This window comes from Phaethon aethereus (genome assembly GCF_964289735.1).
Source record: "Phaethon aethereus genome assembly, chromosome: 2".
NCBI classification, from domain to species: Eukaryota; Metazoa; Chordata; class Aves; order Phaethontiformes; family Phaethontidae; genus Phaethon; species Phaethon aethereus.
Genome location: NC_138582.1, coordinates 63,432,106 through 63,452,711, shown reverse-complemented (window position 1 = coordinate 63,452,711; position 20,606 = coordinate 63,432,106). Strand labels below are relative to the sequence as shown.

The following is a 20,606-nucleotide window of genomic DNA, read 5'->3' as shown; positions in this document are numbered from 1 at the left end:
TACAATTGTTAAAAAGCTGCAAAATCTGAAAGACTTATTGTGTAGTGGCATTCACTGAAAAGAAGTGTATTTCATTACTACCTTAGAGACTGCATTAGTTTCTTCCTTAATTTCTAAGTAGACTTCAATATTAACATTCATATTCAAAATTCTTCAGTTTTAGTATAACCCTTCCAAGTAGGACTCTGCCTATCCTAGTCAGTAAGAGTAGTCTTGGAGTCAATAGATTGAATTCTCATACCAGATAAAAAACTCACTATTTCAAAATCTCTTGACCTGTACCAGGTTTTCAGAGGTTTACTAGCTGTGCTAAACAAATTTTCTTCTCAGACATGTATTCTGAACAGTAAAAAAAAATAATAGAAAGAAAGCATTTATGTGACACAAGTGTCAAGATACAGTTACTGCAAACTCTAGTCTCCCTCAACTCTTCTTTATAAGTTCACAATTCTGTCCTACTATATACAAACTTTCTCCACAAGATTAAAAGTTTTCCTTCTTTATCTTTGTTGACTTTATTAAAGAAACTTCATAGTATTTAGAGTTGAACTATGTATTCTATCTGGAAAAAAAAATTTCAGCTAAACAATGATTAATTATAATAATACACCAGTATCTTTTTGAATCTTAGAGCTGTATTGCAAGTTGAAGATATTAAAAACACACAATGCAGCACAACATTTGCAAATATTACTTTAAATATAACAGATCAGAAAGGCTACAGTATAAGGTAAAATACGCACATTTTGATTCAATAACACATTATTAATTTAGAGGACAGTGAGGGATGTAATTCAGCATCCATACATATTAAAGTATTTTTCACCTTCAACAAGAGAAGGTGAAATACATAGCTTGCTATGACTGCATACGAGTATATTAACTACATCACGACATTTGTGAAAAGCTGTTCAACTAGCAGATCTTTTACACAACCTAAGATAAAAGACAAGCTTTCCAGGGTAATATGTCTAAAAAAAGTAAGAGCATTTCATAGTGTGCTTTTTTTGAAATTTCTCATTAGTACCTATCTAAAATGTATTCACTATACATAGTCATATATATAAAAATGTATAACTAACAACTGATTCACATATGCTGTTGCCTGAATATGTTGTTGCCAGGCAACTGCTATAAAGCATTTTGCACTGCTTGCAAAAATCTGAATGAATGATTCAAAGAGAGATTATTTCTAAAAAACTAGGAGGACAACTCACTACTGGAGTGACATGAATAATTCCTTGTGTATTTCAAGGATTCATAGAGAATGTTCCTTCCATAATTACCAATTTGAGAAAGGACAGCTCCTTTGAGTAGGATTTGAAGGGCATTCTACAACAAGGAAATTCATGTTCTATGCATGTGGCTAATGTTCCCGCCCGGACTCTGAACCAAAGCCATTGAAGTTAATGGGTTCCTTTAAATTGACTTCAGGGTCTTTTCATCGGGTATTTAATGTCCATCACAGGACAAAAATGACTGACTCCTAAACAAAAAAAACAGAAGACCATCACCTTACAGGAGATACAAATAAACTCTCAATAAAATTTTACCATCTCACAATATGCAAGTGAAAGAGAACAAGTCTATAAACACTTCTTTGTGTAATCTTCATACAGCTAAGGTGTAATCTCTCTGAGGCTAATGATATTACACAAAAGAGTAAAAATAGAAATAGAAACATCTATAATCCATTGATAACATGGATGTGATAAGCTATCTGCAAAAGAGATATTATTTGTCCCTTTAAATAAGTGCCATCCATTACAAAATTAATAGACCTTTGGCTGTCAGACCTCTTGAGAATTAAGAGGTGGAAAAGCACATCAAGAAAAGCAACTGGGAAACGGGAACTCCAAAGTACTTACCACAACCCTGACTCACAAGTTCTTTAAACATAAACATTAGCACAAAAAAATTTGGACTTTTTGTCCTTGTTTACAATGGCTGCAAGATACTTCTTTCCATTTCCTGTACAATATGCTTAATCAATAAGAACTGGTCAAAAGCTCAAAACGATTGTTCTTTCCATAATGAAAAAAATGGAAATCTATATATTTTCCATTTAATTCTTCAAATCTATTCATGTAACTGTAGCAAAAAGTACTGAAAGCAGTAATGATTGGTACTATAAATGATATCTTCAGTATTAAGTAGTAAGTATGACCAGTTTCGTTAATGGATTACAGTGAAACCCTTTTAATTCCGTACATATCTCAGGTTGTCTTGAACTAGCATGAAAAAGGAACTGCTTTACATGGAAGGAATCTGGCATCTAAATCCTGTCAGTCTGGAGATTTATAAAAATGAAAATGAATTAATTATAAATAGCAATTAAATTCATATAATTTTATTTGAATTATTTTCATGCTCTCAAGTGTAATTCATAGTTTAGGTCATCTGTCCGGATGCCGTTATAAATGGCAATCTCAGTGCTTTCAAACAGGCTGAGGAGATTTCCCATCGATAATATAAAATAATCTATGGAAAGGATATCCATTCCAGGCTGCACTATTTGCTTGGGCTTTTTCATTTCTTTGTTTCTTAGAATACACTATGGTAACTCAAAGAAATAGAAGAACTTTTACTCTGCCCTCTGTATTCATCATAACCTACTTGCAAAGCCGCTGCCACCAATCGATATAATCTCAAACTCAGGACATTTTGCAGATCGCTTTGCTTTCTTCACCCCCTAAATGTATACACAATATCAATTACATGTTAGGATTTTGTAAGACACGTACTGCGCTATTTCAAGAGGAACCAAGCTGCAATCAGAGGTTCACATTCATAGCATTGTTAGTTCTGATTGATTGAAGACAGGGTTAACAGCAGGAGAAACACTACGTTCATTTCCAGAAAAGGTACCTGTAATGATCTAAAAGTATGGTTAAAAATAGGGGTTTTATATGGTAAAACTTTTCATTTGGTGACTAAGAGCAACCTGTTATTTGTTACTCAATCAAGACTGACTGGCAGGTACAATTTTCTCTTCGGACTGCAGTATTAGAATATAAGCTGAACCACTCAGGGTACTAATTCTACTCAGTATGTGGAAACACATAAAAATCGGTATTTATTCACCAATTGAGTGAAAATTCCCATTACATAGGATTCTTTTGTTCTGTGGCCAAGGTGTGCCAAAAAAAAAAAAAAAAGACAAAAACAAACAAACAAACAGATTATGACTTTGAAGGTTGATACGGGTCAAAACAAGGCTATCAAAGTGTAATTAATTAGACTTCCTAATGTGACATCAAATTGTTTTTCTTCTAAGAAACAGCACTTCAACAAGGCATGAAGTCCTCGCAGCTTAGTTTATGAGAGGCAACAAAGGGATTCCAGTTTGCTACAAGAAAGTTTCAGCCTATGAGCACAGCCAGCACGGTATAAAATTGTGTCATATGAATTTTAATGTGACACAAGTATGAAAGATTCCAAAAGAACAAAGCCAGCACAGTCCTGTTCCACGCTACACAAATGACCTATTCTGATCGGAATAGCACACCACATTACAATCAAATTTATTTCAAAGGAGGGTCGCACAGGTCAAATGTAATGGCTGCAAGAATGAGGTATTTCCTTTATGTAGTATTAGAGAACAGCAAAATATCAAACAGTGCAGGAATGCCAGAGCACTGAAAAGAAAAGCATATTCAGGCTGCAGAGAAACAGATTTTTAAAAGATGTTTTAATTACAGTTACCCTCACTGACTACAGTTTCTAAGTTTCAAAGATACTTGCGATACCCCAATGAAGATGTCATGTATACATATGAGATGGTCTACTACATAGGTTTTAATATATATTTAAAATCTCAAGGCACCATAGAAATGTTTTATATACAGCTCATGCTTAACAAAAGTAGGGAGATAGGCTAAGTGGTCTAGCAGGCCAGATGTCTCTTCATGGCCTGATACCTCCATGGCAGAAACCATGATACTCCCAGTGGAGCAAATGTCAGATTCTACAACAGAGAGGTTGATAAAGCTCCTCGTTTTGGCAAGCTGACTATCCAACCCTACATCAAAAGATGCTACTTTAGCAACATAAAAAGACATCAGAACAATGAGGTCTACTTGAAAATACTGGACTGTCAGCAAATATACAGAAGTCCATTAAGATAGAAATCTAAAGGTGCACTTGATGATTACGGTGAAAAGAAGGCAAAAAGTATTGATGATCGGGTATTGCTAAACAACAAGTGAGGGCAAATTCTCACAGTACTTGTTGCCATGTATTTCCATCAAGACTTAGGCCTCATCTTTGACTTCAAATAACCTTTCTGAGCAGAATCACTTATCGATGGCACAACAGGTCCAAGTCCTGACTGTGCTGTTCAGAAGGGACATTTGCCCATCCTCTGTGATGGGAGACAGCACTAACACATATTATGAATCCAATTTGCAGATATGTGGGGAGTAGGTAGCCAGGGTAAGTACTTAAAGCAAAGTATAGCCATAATAAGTCAGACGTAGACATGTTACACCTTGTAAAAAAAATTCATAAAGAGTTGCTATTTTACCAAGTACAAAATCAATAAAAGGAGGCAATCAGAAGATGACTAAGACTTCAGTTTTTGAAAATGAAATTCTTGGAGAACAAAATTCCACCAGAAAGTTCACCCCAAGTCAAAGGTTGTTGCTGACTTTTTTTTTTAAATAAATACGAAATACGCTATCTGACTTTGCTCTACGATATTATGTTACTCAGTTTTACCTGAAACATCACAGGTTGCATTATATTGAAGTATCTTCCATTTGATTCCCAGCCAGGTCTCCTTCAGTCACAAAACAAGACAGGATAAAAGCTGTACTGGAAGAATTTCTGTAATGAGTTGGCTACCAGCCTAAAGGTTAGAATTAGTTTTATTGCCCAAGTCTAGCACTAAAATTGGTACTAGTCACCTCAGCTCTCCAAGTTCTAATCAATCTACTTTTCAGGAGACATCAAAATAGTCAAAGAACGTAGACTATTATGACCAAAAGAAAAAAAAAAAAAAAATCAGTAACTTCCAGTGTATAAGAATGAAGCATAACCAGCAAGAGATACTTTATTTACACATTTCAAAATTATCTTAGTCTTAGTTTCCAGAACCGATAGCTCTCCTCCCTCTTTTCAGTACTTTTGGAGGTTAAAAATATTAATTTGTTAACAGACATTTTTATCCCTGAAAACTGATGTATTCACCTACATTATGACAGCCCTAGTGTAATTCATTAAGGTTTGGACTTGGAGATAGACATCAGGGAAAAAAATACAAACCTTTACTGTTTCACTTCATGAGTAAAAATTGCATTCATTTAGAAAGTCACAAGAATCCAATTAGCTATGGATATATACACACATATTCATACTGTTCAACCATCACACTCATTTGAATTTTGATGCTATTTTCTATAAAATATAATCCGTTTTACATTGTACTTAATAGATTTATTCAGATGTGCATGCCCATAAGTCATATTTAAGCTTATACTACCACCTGCCTGAGGCTGTGTAGTCTGAATTGTCACCCACACACATCTCTTCAGTAGGAGAAAATCCTCCATAGACACTGTATGAACTGTTTCACTTCTGCTTAGTGTAGAAGTATGATAATCATTCCAACCATGAATAATATCCACTCTCAAAAAAATGCAGTTATATGCCTCCCCCCCAAAAAAATCAGATTAATGTCTCCAAAACAAAATATTCAAGCTACTTAAGATACATTGCAATGAAATATCACTGTTGTCTTAATTTCATTTTCACAAGTCAGCATGTATCATCCAAGATTACTGTTGCAAACTACATTTGTTGCATATACGCTACACACGTAGCTATAAAAGTATTCACATATATAGAGATATGCATATACATAATTTCACACTTAAAGGACTCTGAGATACCTTCAAATACAGATTTGCAAATCAAATAGATTAACGCAGCTTCCAACTACCAACATCAAGGTGATGCAACACCATCATCTCACTGCTTTGTGTTGGGCCCATCTAATAACACTGCTGAGCTGGGGAAAAACTGATGAGCGAAGGTTAAGCAGAGGAATGCCAGAAACAAACTAAGGCTTAGAAATTGCTTCTTCAGATAGATTAATGCTTGACTGAGGCATGAAGTGACTCTGGGCTTAAAAAAAACATTAATAAGAGCATCCATTCTCTTTGGATTTACACCACCTCTGAAACATTTGGAATTGGTGCTATTAAGGATTCGGACCAAATTCTTCTGTGCTTTTTTGGAATTAACAGCTCTGCCAAGGCAGCAAAGTGCTCCAAAGGTCAATTTATGATTAGTCTCCCACCATCCTGCACACTGTGTCTGCAAGCAAAGCACAGCATCTGGGGGGAAGGGAGAAAGGGGGAGGAGGAGATAAATATTAACACTGTGATAAGCTCGCAGAGCATGGCTTGGAGGAGGACACATTTCACAGGGCCCCTGCTCTGTTTGGTTTCGGGGAAGCAGGGAGAGAAAGCCCACCTTCCTAGAGGGGAGAGCACGTAGGGACCCTGCACTTTTCTGCTCACCTAGAGAAAAAAACATGAGTGAACCGAAAGAACCCCAGTCCTCCTCCCAGCCCCAGCCAGGTTTAGTCTCAAACCCACAGGGACCCTGGTCTTTTGGGATTATTGGCACCATCAGTAGTTGTGCAAGCCAGCAGAGGCCTCGGAGCTTCCAGCTCCCCTGAGCCTTCTCGTTCTCACGCACACACAAAGGGTAGGAGAAAGCCCAAACTGATGAGTCCCGGGACCGTCTGAAGTTTAGGAAATCCTGACCCCTGCACACACTCCGCTCCAACTTCACGGCCTCATCAGGGGAAGTGCCCATGGCCAATCTGATAACACGGTGTTATCTTCGGCCTTGCTGAGCATTCCGGTGGGTACTGAGGCCAGCCACCCTCAGCGAGGGGGCTGCCACTAGTTTTGACCACAGTCAGCCTCTGCATCTGCCTCTCGGTCCGTGCGGCTGTCACCCCCTTCCCACCTTGCCTGCCCCACGGCCCGTTGCAGGCTCCCCTTCCCCAGCCCCCCATTCTCTCGGGCACCAGCCCCCCCGCTTTTCTCAGTTTCTAGCGGGCTGTTCTGGTACCAGCCTCCAACGTTTTCAGACCTCGCCCTGAGTGAAGACATCCCTTTCCCAAAACGGGAGAGGGAGGGAGAATCTGCGCACAAAGTTTTTACAGATCCTGCCCGCGCCTGCTTCCCCCCGCTCAAGCCCCTGCCGGAGGCAGAAAGGCGAGGGGCTGCCCGGGGAGGGACGGCCCCGGGGGTGTCTGCCCCGGCCTGGGCTGTGGGGCTCGGGGAGGACGGAGGGACGCGGCAAAGCTCTCCGCGGACGGGGACCCTGGAAGGCGCTCGCTGAGGAAAGAAGGGAAGCGCGGCGCCTTCCCGCAGAGAGGGGAGAAGCCGGATCTCTCCGAGGTGCAATGGCAGCGCATCCCCACCGACCCCTACGGAGAAGGGAGCAAAGTCCGAGCAGCGGCGGTGGCAGCGGCGGCAGCAGGTCGCCGCGCCCCACGCTGGCGGCCCCGGCCGGGGGCACCGCCGCCCCTAGGCCGGGGAGGCGGCCGCCAGCGCCTCGCCCGCCCCGGGCAGGGCCAGCGAAGGGAGAGCTCACTCACCCCCAGCTTCCTGCTGCGGATTTTCACGTAGCCCTGCTTGACTATATCGTTAAAGTTGGAGGCCATGGCCAGCGCTGCCTGCTTCCTCTCCGCCGCGCCCGGAGTCCTCCTCCTCGTCCGCCGCCGCCGCCACCGCCTCCTCCTGCTCCTCCTCCCCCGGGCCCTCCCGGGTGCCGCCGGCCGTTGGCTCCCGAGGCGCCGCTGGCATCCAGGCAGCGGCAGGCGCCGTGCTCCGCTCCGCGCTCCTCCCGCGGCCGCTCCGCACCGCCCCAGGGGGCGGGAGGCGGCCGCTCCGCTCTTTAGCCGGCCCCTCGCTTCCCCCGCGCCGCCGCCCTAGCCGCCGGCCCCGCTCCGCACCGCTCCGCCCGGCGGCAGCTCCGCGGCTGCCCGCGCCTACGGCCGGGGAGGCGGGCGGCGCGGCGGGCGGAGCGGAGCGGGGACACCGCCCCCGGCGCCGCAGCCGCGGAGCCCGCCTCCAGCGCCGGCCCTGCCCGCCGCCGGGGGTCGGGGGCTGGGGGCCGCCCGGGCGGGGGTCCGCGGGGAGGCGGCGGGGGTCTCTTGAGCCCGGTGGGGCGTAAGCCCCCCTGCCCCGTCGCCCCCGGCATGACGCAGAGCTGATGCCAGATGCGCTCCTCGGCCTTGGCGGTTTTACCCGCTTTTCTCCAAGCCGTCGGATCGCTGTGGCAGGTCCCTTCGGAAACACGGCCCGGGAGGGCACCTTTCTGCGTGTGTATTCAGGAAGCGGCGTAGACGCCCAACACCAAACGTTGAAATACTGTGTCGGTACAGCTAACTCAATGAAACAAATATCTAAACTACTAAAGTAAAAAAAAAAAAAAAGCACACGTCCGTCTGAACTTGAAAAATGAAGTGTCACACGTAGGTATTCTACACCCTCCACACTGATGACCATGCCTTTAATTACTTATACTGCTCCTTGAGGTGGATCTGGCGAAAAAAATGACTTCTGAGAAAAACAGATAAGGTGTAGAAGAGATCAGGAAGAAAAAAAAAACACGACGGATTTGCTTCTGTTTGCTTTAGTTATGTGCAAAACGGGTGGACAAGAATGAACCTAAACTGCTTGAGAAAGAAAAACTACAAATGTATGGGCTTGACAAGAGAGGGCATTACTGTTGTTCTATAAAATTGTTCTTCATAAACGCTTTCAGTTAAAAAAGTTCAATTTTTATGGTCAGCTTAATAAAAGCTTCATAAGCTCTTTTCCTAGCTATCTACTTTCTACAGCACCGTTGCCCTGAAGTTTTATGAATCAGGAATTTACAGCATACAGTGTGCTACAGACTGAGGCAATGAAACATATTTCTATACTTGAAAGTTTTTCAGTTTTATTTCAGGTTTTGAAAATCGATACACAATATTCTCAGCAAGTGGATTATGAAGTTTGTTACAACTTAGTTGTTTTTGCATATCCAGCCTTCTGCAAATTAAACTTTCTCCATTAAAACTCTTCTGAACTTACATCTAGAGATTAATCTTGTAGAAAATAGGATACAATCTCAAAAATTATTACAGTGCTTGGGTGGTGGAATTATAAGGAAAAGCTTTGTAACTTCATTTTACAAAAGTATATATGGGAAATGGAAGATAAAAGAGTAATCCTGATACTTCTGATTTCCAAAACATTTTTAACGGTAGTGAAAGTATTTCTGCTAGCCCACCATAAACCAAGTATAGAATCCCACAAAAAAAAAAAAAAATCAGAATCTTAATGTTATGATCTAGACTCTTGCATCTTCATTGACTGCTGTTGGCTTTGCAACCAAGTCTAACAAGTGTGAAAATAATGATAGTAGGCCAAGAAAATTATTTAACCAGAATAACCCTCATTATTTTATTTGTTCTGAATTTTTTGACATAGTCAGTTAGTAAATGGTGAAGCAGATGGAAGTTTACTTATCCTTTTATTTTCTAGCAACTTGATTCCCAACTATATGAATTTTTGAACATCTGCTAGGAGTAGCACTTTGCCTTGTTTTTATCCAAGCACAAACTTCTATATAATTATGCAATTGTTCATAAAATATAAGATTGTAAAAAAGAATAGAGAAAAATATTTAGCCTACATACAGTTGTTGCTTCTTAGGTATTTCTAGCAAAATGTCAAAAGGATATTATAAATTTGAACTTCTACTTTGGGCAGAATATGACTTTTTCCTTAATATCAGTTGTAATGATACATCAAATCAGAATGGTCTGTAATTTTAGAGAGAAAACTGGAATTCTTTACCAGAGAATTCTTTCAAGACACCTTACAACACATTAAACATAAGCTTTGTTCATAATTAGGCTAGCGATTGCTTAAAGTGCAGAAAGCTCTTGAAGGATCAGAAAGGAGGGGAACATTTCTTTTCAATTGCCAACCAGAAAAATACATAATCCTATTCAATTAACTGACAAAAAGACATTTCCCTGTTAATCTCTAGATTAACCCTGAAAGATTTGTAAGTTTGTAGACCTCGTTTCACATGCAGTCTCTGTCCCCTTTCTCATCACCTCTCAACTACACAAAAATTGACTTGTAGGATCTGAGAAAAATTGTATGCGTCCTCAAATTGAGATAGAAATAATGGTATGATTTTTTTTTTAAGATTGTGCAGTATATCATACAAAAGGGGCAGCAGTTTCAGAACATACAGCATTCCTGGGCATTTTTTAGTTTTTCAGTCTCTGCGGTAAGAGGTAACTATACGGTAGAACTTGTGTCACCTCCCTAACATGAATGTCTTGGTGTCAGGACTCTACTTTTTGGAAAATCTCCTGGCAGTGGAATTGAAGAAGTGATATATTTCCAAAGCTAATCAGCCATTTATTCCTGAGTATATTATGTTATCATACAACATGCATGGAAAATTATTTTAATGGTATAGATAATAATATCTCTATTTTTCTTTAAAATCCATGTCTGAATTGCATTATTATTATTTATTCTATTACAATAAAAATGCAATAAGGTATAAGAAAAATATGTGTAAAATACAAAACATTTTCATTCTACATTCTACAGAGTGTAATCTAGCTAGCCTGATCTTAAAAGATGATCAGTCTGTTGTTTATTTTCAGCTGCTTTGGATAGCACCAGTCAGAATGATAAAATATTCATTTGCATATGGGTCCCATGAGCAGCTTGTGGCACAAATGCATAGCAAGGCCACTCTGAATCACAGGAAGACAGCCAAACTCTCTTGTTACTTCCCTGCAAAAATAGTATTGTGTTCATAACACATTCGTACATTGTGTTTGCTGTGAAAGTCACAACTTAGGAAGGAAGATTTCCCAGACCAGTCACCCCAAATGCTTTACCCTGTTTTTCTTCAGAAATTTCAGGAAGGCAAATGTTCTCAGAAACTCAACAGGTACAAACTCAATGGAGCCAAAAGGTGGAAGCAGGAAAGACATACTATGATACCTTCTGAAGAATACATTACCATGAACTAATGTCTTATATATTTTGTAAAATATTATTTCTGATATGCCTGTTGGTGTGAAATCATTATTTGGAAAGGGAAATGATTCATCATGTAATCAAGTCACAAATTATTTCAAGCAGAGAATTTCTAATCTACTCAACGTAAATTCAATCAAATCTAATACTATTTTGGACAGACAATATGTATTGCCATTTACCTCTGTCAGAAAGTAATTAGTTTAAATGAAATGATCTTCTCTTGTGCAAAATGAACAAATTTTGGTAGTATATATTTTAAATCTGACTTTATATATCCCCCATGAATTCATGGATTATTCTGCAGTAACAGTTAACACAAGTGTTTGAGATTTCCAGCCAGGATGGACACACTTGCCAAAGAGGAGCACAGATTGCTCCTTCTCTCAGTTTTTAGCAAAGGAGCCTGTGTTTCTCCCTCTTCTTCCCTGACCGGATACCAGCTGAATCTAAAGGAGAACCTCTGGTTAAAAGTTTATCAGGGAACTGGCAGTTAGTGTTTAATCAAGACATCTGATAAAAAGCATGTTCTCACCTAAAGCTGCTTCCAATCTAAAATAAACAGTAATTTTATTATGGTAATAGAAATTTGCATAGGCAATGCCAAGAAAGAAACATTAGCTAATGTATTATTAACGCATTGGAAGCCTACCTTCAGCTAGGCTTCAGACAATTATTTTGCTCCAACTCATAAATCACATACTAACCGGAGTCCTTTGTGAACTAGCATGAAACATAAATCACTTAGATAGACAATATTAAAAAAAACCCTATTGTTTTCCATGGGCATTGTAAAAAGCAAAGCCATTAGTTTTTGCATGAAACCGCATGCATATTTATTACTGGCTTACTATACAGACCCATAGTGCATATTCCTTCGTCCTCCAAATACGGGGTAGGCAGATAGGCTAACATCTTACCCTGTTGTTTCAGATCTGTGTCAGAAAAATAAATTTCGAAAAGTGACATCTCCTGGTTTATAGGGTGATATATTACAGCTGATAGTTTAGTTTGTTTCTGGAGATCAGAAAAAGGAATATTGGGACCCCTGCTTTTCTATCAGAGAGCTAGAGTCAAACCTCTGCTCCTCTGAGACTGCCTTTTGACACAAAACATAATTCATGCTTTTTGTTATTTGCCCCAAAACAGGAAACATCATGGGCATGTTTGGGGCGCCAGTAACTTTGTTGGCAAACTAACTTTGTCCTGACAGATGTAAGGACAGTAGCTACACCAGCCTGAGGCATTACTTTCCCCAGATGCCTGCCCCAGACAGGTTTTAGAGAGCAATGTCCTGTAGCAGGGATATTAGAAGTATGTGTATACTGGCTTTATCATACGGGACTTAGACTGACATTTGACTATGAAGTACTATATCCAAGAGTAAGACACTTTGCTTCTGCTTATTGGGGAAATAATGTTTTGAATTAAGGCAGCTAAATCTTAGAGAACCCATTAAGCCTAATCCCTTTGCAAATAATATAGCTATAAAATCAATAATTTTCTGACTGGCTTCTGCCGATTTCTAAACATGAAACATGGTGAATACCACGTAAGTGTTCTATTTAGAATAATATCTTTGGCATTTTACATATGATACTCCAACAATCTTCAGAAACAGTTGCATGAAAACTTTTAGGGAATTAAATCACATTTTGTGTATAAAGTATTATTTTTGATTATACTTATCTTTAAAAACTCAAAGGTTGAAACTTAGCAAAGTAGATTTAAGATCAGAGGCAAGCTTGAATTCTCATTCTTCAAATTTTTCTACTATCAGAAGCCCTGTATTAGAAAAATATTTTACATACTTACCACCGTTCTTCATATTTGCTATGACTTTCTAGTCTATAAATTGTCAGAATTATCCTCTGTTAATGAAAAAGACTACAGTGGGAAAAAAGCTACCAAATTCATTCTAAGCATATGCTATTCCTACAATTCCCTACCCTCCCACAGGGAAGTTATAATATGTGATTGACAGATCTGTTTGTCCAGCAATTCTATCCTCTCAGATAACCTTTAAATCTGGTCTTGTGATAGAGTCTCAAAAAAGAGGAATTTCCTTCCGAATGAAACCATGTGATATTGAGAAAAAGAATGAACGTAGGAAAGAGTACTAGTCATTTTATGCTTCTTATAATATGAAGAATAAGGTTTTATGAATATGTCTTCAGAAATTTGCACGAGGAGAAAACCGACTGGAAACAAAGAATGTGATAATGAAGATGCAGGATACAAACGTTAACTGAAGAACCTTAAGAAGGTGGAGGAAAGGGACGGACTGTAACACAATGAAGTGTCTCGGTGCTGAATTTCACAAGCTAGGAAGCAAAGTCTTCCAAAACACAAATGAAAGCTAGGACAGTCCAGCTTAGCATATTTTTGTGTTATAGTTGTGTCATCCTTTCCCCTTCTTACCCATTTCCCCATGGGGAGGAGAGAGCAAGAACACAAGAAAATAGGAGGAAAAAAGGTCTGTCTTAAATTTAAAGGTGATTCCAGCTTAACCTAACAGAAAGAGGAGTGGAACCTAGCTGAGACGCTGAGGAAAAAAATGTGACTATTGCTAAATACAGCCTTCATCACACATTTTGTTGCCTTTTTTTTCTGTATTTTTATTATATTGTTGTAACTTTATTCTTTAAGGGTATTACAGTCTTTTAGCCTTAAATTTTGCCTAGTGGGAAAGCTGACTCTGAGCAATCATATGCAGACTAATGTATTCCATTATTACAGGTGTGTTGAGCCTATCCTTAAGACGTGGGAACTCCCAATGTTTTAATATCCAGCTTCCACCCATATTGCTCCAAAATAGCCAACCAGAAACGCATACCTCCACTTGCATTGTCTAGACTAGCTGGGATTTGCCAATGTGAAGATCTGATGGAAAGAAATAACAAGAGTTATGTAGGAGAGATTTTTGAAACATGTCAAGTAGGGGTCATCCTTGAGAACATGCTCAGGATCTTCATGAAGCTTGACACAGCCTAGCAGACAACCCAGTTTGGTGGGAATGAAAAAAAAAGTGAAATCAGTGTGAAAACTGATGTCAGATAAAGGACAAAGACTACCAGCAAAGGAAGGCAAGTAAAGTTCATTATCACATATTCAGCATTGCTGTTATCTTTTGGCCAATCCCCTTGATCACACTCTGATCTATATACAGCATGAGCTTCTTATGTCCAGATGTTGCAGGAGACAGTGGGTGAATTGTGGTTACTGAGGCTAGGACATCTAATAGAAGAGAAAAATCACAAATTCCTAGCAGTCTAGAGTTCATTGGTTTTACTCACAAAATGGCTTGTTTAAAATCCAGCTGCACTAACAGTGCAACAGCCCCTCACACTTCGAGCTGACCCTGCAGCCTGAGAAGAGCATCTGTATGCATAACTTTTCCATGCACTCACAACCGAAAGTTATGCCTTCACTATTTCAAATAGTGGCCCTTGTGGATATCAGATATTTCAGAATATAATATTACTAATGCTAGTGGAGGAGATAATTGTCACAAACCCACTATCTCAGCATCATATCTCACATGGTTTACTTTACCTCAAAATGTACCGAAACTTCAGAGGACTGGATGTAGCACTTTCTCCAGGAGAGTGTACAAACTCATGGTTTTATAAAGCTTTGTTTGTCTGAGAACATCCTGGCAACACTGTACCCCAAACTGGTGCATACTCCACTGTTGTGTGGATGTATCTGAACTGATGCTAGCAAATGGATGTCAAATTCGCAGACATGTTCTGTGGTTGCTGTCAATACCCGCAACTTTCACAGGACTAGACTGGGGTTCACAGAGTCCAAAACAAAAGTTTGAGCTTGTGGAGAGATCTAATTTTCATGACCTTTTGGGTAGGGTCCAAGAGCCGAGGATTATACTGAATTTTTGTAAGCCCTAATGTGACTGCCTTCAATCCAGTGAGAAACTCAGCACCAATCTGTTAAAATCTGCAGGAATTGTGGTTGTGGTCTGCATTTTCCCTGGGTTGGTACTGACTTTTTCAACTCTGTATGACCCCAGCAATTCCATCCCAGGTCCTTCGCGTGGGCAAGTGAGGAGTGACACAAGGAAAAACCTATTTCAGTCCTCACTGCCATGTGCTTTCCACTGGAAGTGGAGTGTTGTGTCATGTTGCTGTTTTTAATGTGTTTACCAAGTCATCTCTCCTCACCCTCCACTGCTTGCAATATCAGGTAGAGTAGGCAGTATGCACTGCTTCAGGGAATGTACAGTGTAAAACATAAATATTCCCCTACTTATCTCCAAACACATATGTATATGATTTTGCAATTTACTTAATCTTACCTGAATAACTTTGCGAGATGTTTCATTATTAAAGTCAGTGATTTTCTGCAGATCTTCATAAGAAATAAAAGTATTCTCTATGTAGCTAACTGACAATCCTTAATCTTTCAAGGGTAATACTTAATGCTATTTTTTTGTAGCTAATGATTTTTTTGTAGCTAATTATTTTTTTTTCCACTATAGAACAGATGAAGCTGCAGCTTAAGAAAATAAAAAATGAATAGACTTTATCTGAAAAAATGGAATATATGAGTATTTTTGGCTGATGTAGTTGCCAAAGCACTCTTCACGATATTTGATAAGTCATGACAGTCAGGTGGATTCCCTGGAGACTGGAAAAATGGAAACATTGCACCCATGTTTAAAAAGGGTAACAAGGAGGACCCTGGGATCTACTGATGCGTGAGCCTCCTCTCTGTGCCTGGGAAGATCATGGAACAGATCCTCCTAAAAGCTAGGCTAAGGCACATGGAGATCAGGGAGGTGATTGGAGACAGCCAGCATGGCTTCACCAAGGGCAAGTCCTCCTGCCTGACCAACCCAGTGGCCTCATAAGATGGAGTGACCACCTCAGTGGACAAGAGCCAGTGTTTTCTATCTGGGCTTCTGTAAGGCCTTTGACATAATGCCCCACAACATCCTTATCCTCTCCTAAATTGGATAGCTATGGATTTGATGGGTGGACTGCTGTGTGGATGAGGAATTGGTTGGATGGTCATATCCAGATGGTAGTGGTCAATGGCTCAAAGTCCAGATAGAGATGAGTGATGAGTGTTGTCCCTCAGGGTTCCACATTGGGACCAGTACTCTTTAAGATCTTCATCAGTGACATGGACAGTGGGATTGAGAGCACCCTCAGCAAGTTTGCAGTCAACACCAAGTTGAGTGGTGTGGTTGACACGCCTGAGGGATGGGATGTCATCCAGAGGATCCTGGATGAGCTTGAGGCATGGGCCCACGTGAACCTCATGAGGTTCAACAAGGCCAAGTGCAGGGTCCTGCACTTGGGTCGAGGCAACCCTGGGTATCAATACAAGCTGAGAGATGAAGGGATTGAGAGCAGCCAATGCTGAGACGGACTTGAGGGTACTGGTGGATGAAAAGCTGGACATGAGCCAGCAATGTGCGCTTGCAACCCCGAAGGGCTGCATCCAAAGATGGGTGGCCAGCAGGTCGAGGGAGGAGATTCTGCCCCTCTACTCCATTCTGGTGAGACCCCACCTGCAGTACTGCATCCCGCTCTGGAGCCTTCAGCACAGGAAAAACATGGACCTGTTGGAGAGGGTCCAGAAAAGGGTTACCAAAAGGATCAGAGGGATGGAACATCTCTCCTATGAGGACAGACTGAGAGAGTTGGGGTTGTTGAGCCTGGAGAAGAGAAGGCTCCAGGGAGACCTTATTGCAGCCTTTCAGTGCTTAAAGGGGGCTTCTAAGAAAGATGGGGACAGACTTTTTAGCAGGACCTGTAGTGATGGGACAAGGGATGAAGGCTTTAAAGTGAAAGAGGGTAGATTTAGACTAGATATAAGGAAGAAATTTTTCACAGTGAGGGTGGTGAAACCCTGGCACATGTTGCCCAGAGAGGTGGTAGATGCCCCATCCCTGGAAACATTCAAGGTCAGGTTGGACGGTTCTCTGAGCAACCTGGTCTAGTTGAAGATGTCCCTGCTCATTGCAGGGGGGTTGGACTAGATGACCTTAAAACCCTTCCAACCCAAACTATTCTGTGATGCTATGATTTTTTAGGTCAATCATTTCAAAAAAAGCTTTTCAGATAAGATAATTTTTCTCTGAAAAATTGCTCTCATCACATTTTAAAACCTTTGTGACATTTTAGGCTGAATGAGAAAATCTTCTCTAATATTCATTCATTTGTTCCTAAATGTACATGTAAGCATGTGTTCATGCACAAATAAATGTGGAGTCCAAAGTGTAACTTATAAAAGAACTGTTACCTGTTTTCATGCCCTTACAGTGTCATAAAGCTCTTGTATATGCCTATAAAGTGGAGTTAAACATTTTATGGATGTTTAAAAATCATCCAGGAATCAGTATGTGACTTGACTGCTTTTTTTTTTTTTTTTATAGCTTCAATTTAGTTATACAGATCTGGGCACCTAATTCATTCTTTTGTTCCAAAGACAGTAATTTGAAAGGAGTACTTTCCATGTACTTAACAATTTGGAGCACTAAATGTATTTTCAGACAACTGTAATGATTTGATAGAAATTTCTGAGTTGATCATTTGTGACTGTCAGATATGCTATTACTTGCCTATCATCTTTTATTAGAAGGTGATGTTAGTATTTGCTCTTTCTGCCTGTTTTTTTTTTAACCACGGATGATCCAGGTTTTACATTTTAAATATGATTAACTATTTTAAGCAGGAGCAAGCATTCTTACTTGTTTCAAAGAGATAGTTACATCTGTTACATGATATCCAGTAGGTATTATATTTTTTAAAAATTGAATTTTTTTTTTTCTCTTCTGAATCTGCAATCCATGCTCGAAGACCAGCAGATATGTTTTAATTGCTCCTTTTCTGGAAGGCATATTTAGGTGGGATACATTTATGAATTAAAAAAATGGTACTCTTTTATAATGCTCAGTTTGTTAATTTTAAAAATAATGCATAAGTTTGCTACAAAAAAAATACTTCTTTTATCCTCTGTGAAGGCCATCCCTGTTTGAAATAACAACCAGCATGGTGATAAAGGCTAGGCATCTGCCAAGATTAAAAAAGGAGGAACTAAAAAAAAAAGTTTTTGAATTACATCCTTCATAATCTCAATAAATAGATATTAATAGTGGCTATGAGATTGTAGGTTACGTCTTCGGAGTCTGGTGGGCAGTAGAGCAACCCTAAATGTGGGTGACATAACAAACTTAACGGTAATATTGATTACATTGAAGAGATCCCAATTAACTCTTCATAGTTTTGCTGATTCCGTTTCTGACTGGAAATCACAGTAAGATTATTAAGGAAAGACACAGGTCTACCTAAGCAGAAATCAAGAAGCGAATTTAACATCCTCTTTCATTAGCCTAGTGTAGTACTCATTGCAAGCAATAGAATAGTTTCTATAGATCAATGTGCCTGCAACAAAGTCCCATCTAATAAGCAACCATCATAGACATCTGAAACTATATTTTCCCGTCTCTGCAAAATGGAAGCTTCTAACTTAGGTCCATGGTAGATAATTGCTAAATGCACATTTGATTAAATTCTCTCCATCCTAACACCATGATCATACTGTTGCATGATCCCAGCTAATGAAGAGAAATGGAAAAAAAGTCTCCTTTCCATTCATACACTTTTTAAGGGAAACTTAGGGAGATGTTTTTGTTCACTGCCTGCTGATAGAAGTGCATTTTTTAAAAAATAAAGAAGGGTGGGAAAAAAGTGTCTTAGATGAGACCAGTAGAAGCAGCCAGAGATGAAGACAACACAACACCCGTAGGAAGCTTCATGACTCCACAGGGAGCTGGGTCACGGCAGAAGTGAGAACTGCACAGTCTGTTCTTCAGCATTCCTCTGCTGCTATGAAAACAAAAGCAATGAAATTAGGTTTCGGTAAAGAAAGTACACATAATCACACGACACAGGGATGGCAGCTGACAACCATAAAAATATAAAATCTATTTATGTACCATCAAAAAGATGTGTTTTCATATGAAGTAAAAAAAAAAGGTTGCAGTTTCAAAATCTTGCTGGAGAGACGTTTGTTTATCTTTGAGGAGTGAATGACCATATGTTTTAATTGCTGGCATTTTCCATCTTAGACCCTTCTACATCAATCAATATCTAACAAACATTCAACTGCTACTGTGGCATTGGCTCAAATCTCTAAAAAAAGGCAACAGAGAATCTCCTTTGAATACTACTAAAGATCATTTAAGGTCATTGACATGTGACACTGGTTGGGTACTCAGAAAACCTAAGTGGTGAGCCTCAGAGCAACAAAAAAATTGAAGCTTTTTTGGATGTATTCACAGACTGGTGTCAGAGGAAGGTGTCTATTCACATTTTTCTGTTTTCTGGGCATAAACAATTTAGGATTTGCAAAGGACTGAATGAGCAGGTCCAACATATGTGCCAACATTTTATTAGTTTTTCTCTGGTCTTGTATGAAGTTCAGATAATTTACATATTGTGTAAGCTGGTTTTCTTCTTTTTATTACAATTGCTTTCATGGTTTCTTCAACATTTTCCTTCAATTTACCAGTTATATAATGTTTTTATGATTACTCTGCTAATACATTTTAACCAGCCTATGCATTTAAGTATAGATTTATATAGGTGTATAGATTTATATATATTAATACCTTCCTAACAATCATGTCGTAATAGACCTCAGCCATACAACAGCAGATGAAAATACCTCTCTTTGTTCCACAGCAGTTACAAAGCCAGCCCTGTAGTGCACAACCGTATCTCCTTCTATCAAAGCTGTGCAGCTGGAGGCCTATTCTGCTCTCACCAGTGTGTGTGCATGCATTTGGGTTTTGAGTGGATCTAACTTACAAAATGCTAATTCCATTTACATGCTAAAAAATGTGCAGTCCCGCATCTATGTCCTACGAGTAGGAAGCTACTGAAGATTTTTGCCTCATAAAATATCCCTTTAGGTTATGGGATTTTTTTTCCCTTGCATGTTTGAAATAAACCTATTTTACAAAGACACTTTCAGAAAAAGGGAACAAACAGGACTTCTTTTAATCTATTGGTAATGGTGGCACTTTTTGCTCAGCTTTTCAATGCTTTTTTATTTGTCGGTTTATTTTTAATGGTAAATGGTACATTCTTTCTTGTGTCAAGACCTGAGTTCAGAAAATCCTTTCCTGAATATTATAGTAGTAGCTTATTACAGCTTATATACTCAAAATGTCTAATGCTTTCCAATTTGAAGAAGTTTTTCAAAACTTCCACATTTCTGCTATTTGCCGCAGACTGTGGAGCCTGAAGGGAAGAAATCTGTGAAGATGACAAAACTGAGATTTCTCTTTTCATGGAATCACATTCTCATTTGACTGAAGGTACAAAAACTGAAATATTTCTTCTCTTAACTGCTGTTCCTCAGGAAAAAAATCTTGTCTGCATGCCAAAATCACCCTGGCACATTCCCAGACCAGGTTTATACTACTATTAAGCAATGTATTAAGCAGCCACATCAAGCTGCCTGGAAGTACCTCATTACTGCAAGAGC

The 20,606-nt window shown here is 39.7% G+C and overlaps 1 protein-coding gene across 1 annotated transcript in view; it reads right to left on the bottom strand.

Moving 5' to 3' along the window:
• The window catches only part of DOK6 (docking protein 6), a gene marked incomplete at its 3' end in the record, with an annotated part of 266,062 nt that extends 258,344 nt beyond the window's left edge, over positions 1–7,718 (bottom strand). Inside the window, exon 1 of the mRNA XM_082015374.1 lies at positions 7,619–7,718. Coding sequence (XP_081871500.1) covers positions 7,619–7,684 — 66 coding nt within the window. The 5' untranslated portion in view covers positions 7,685–7,718. The remainder of the gene's footprint in view (positions 1–7,618) is intronic.
• Between the last annotated feature and the right edge of the window lie 12,888 nt (positions 7,719–20,606).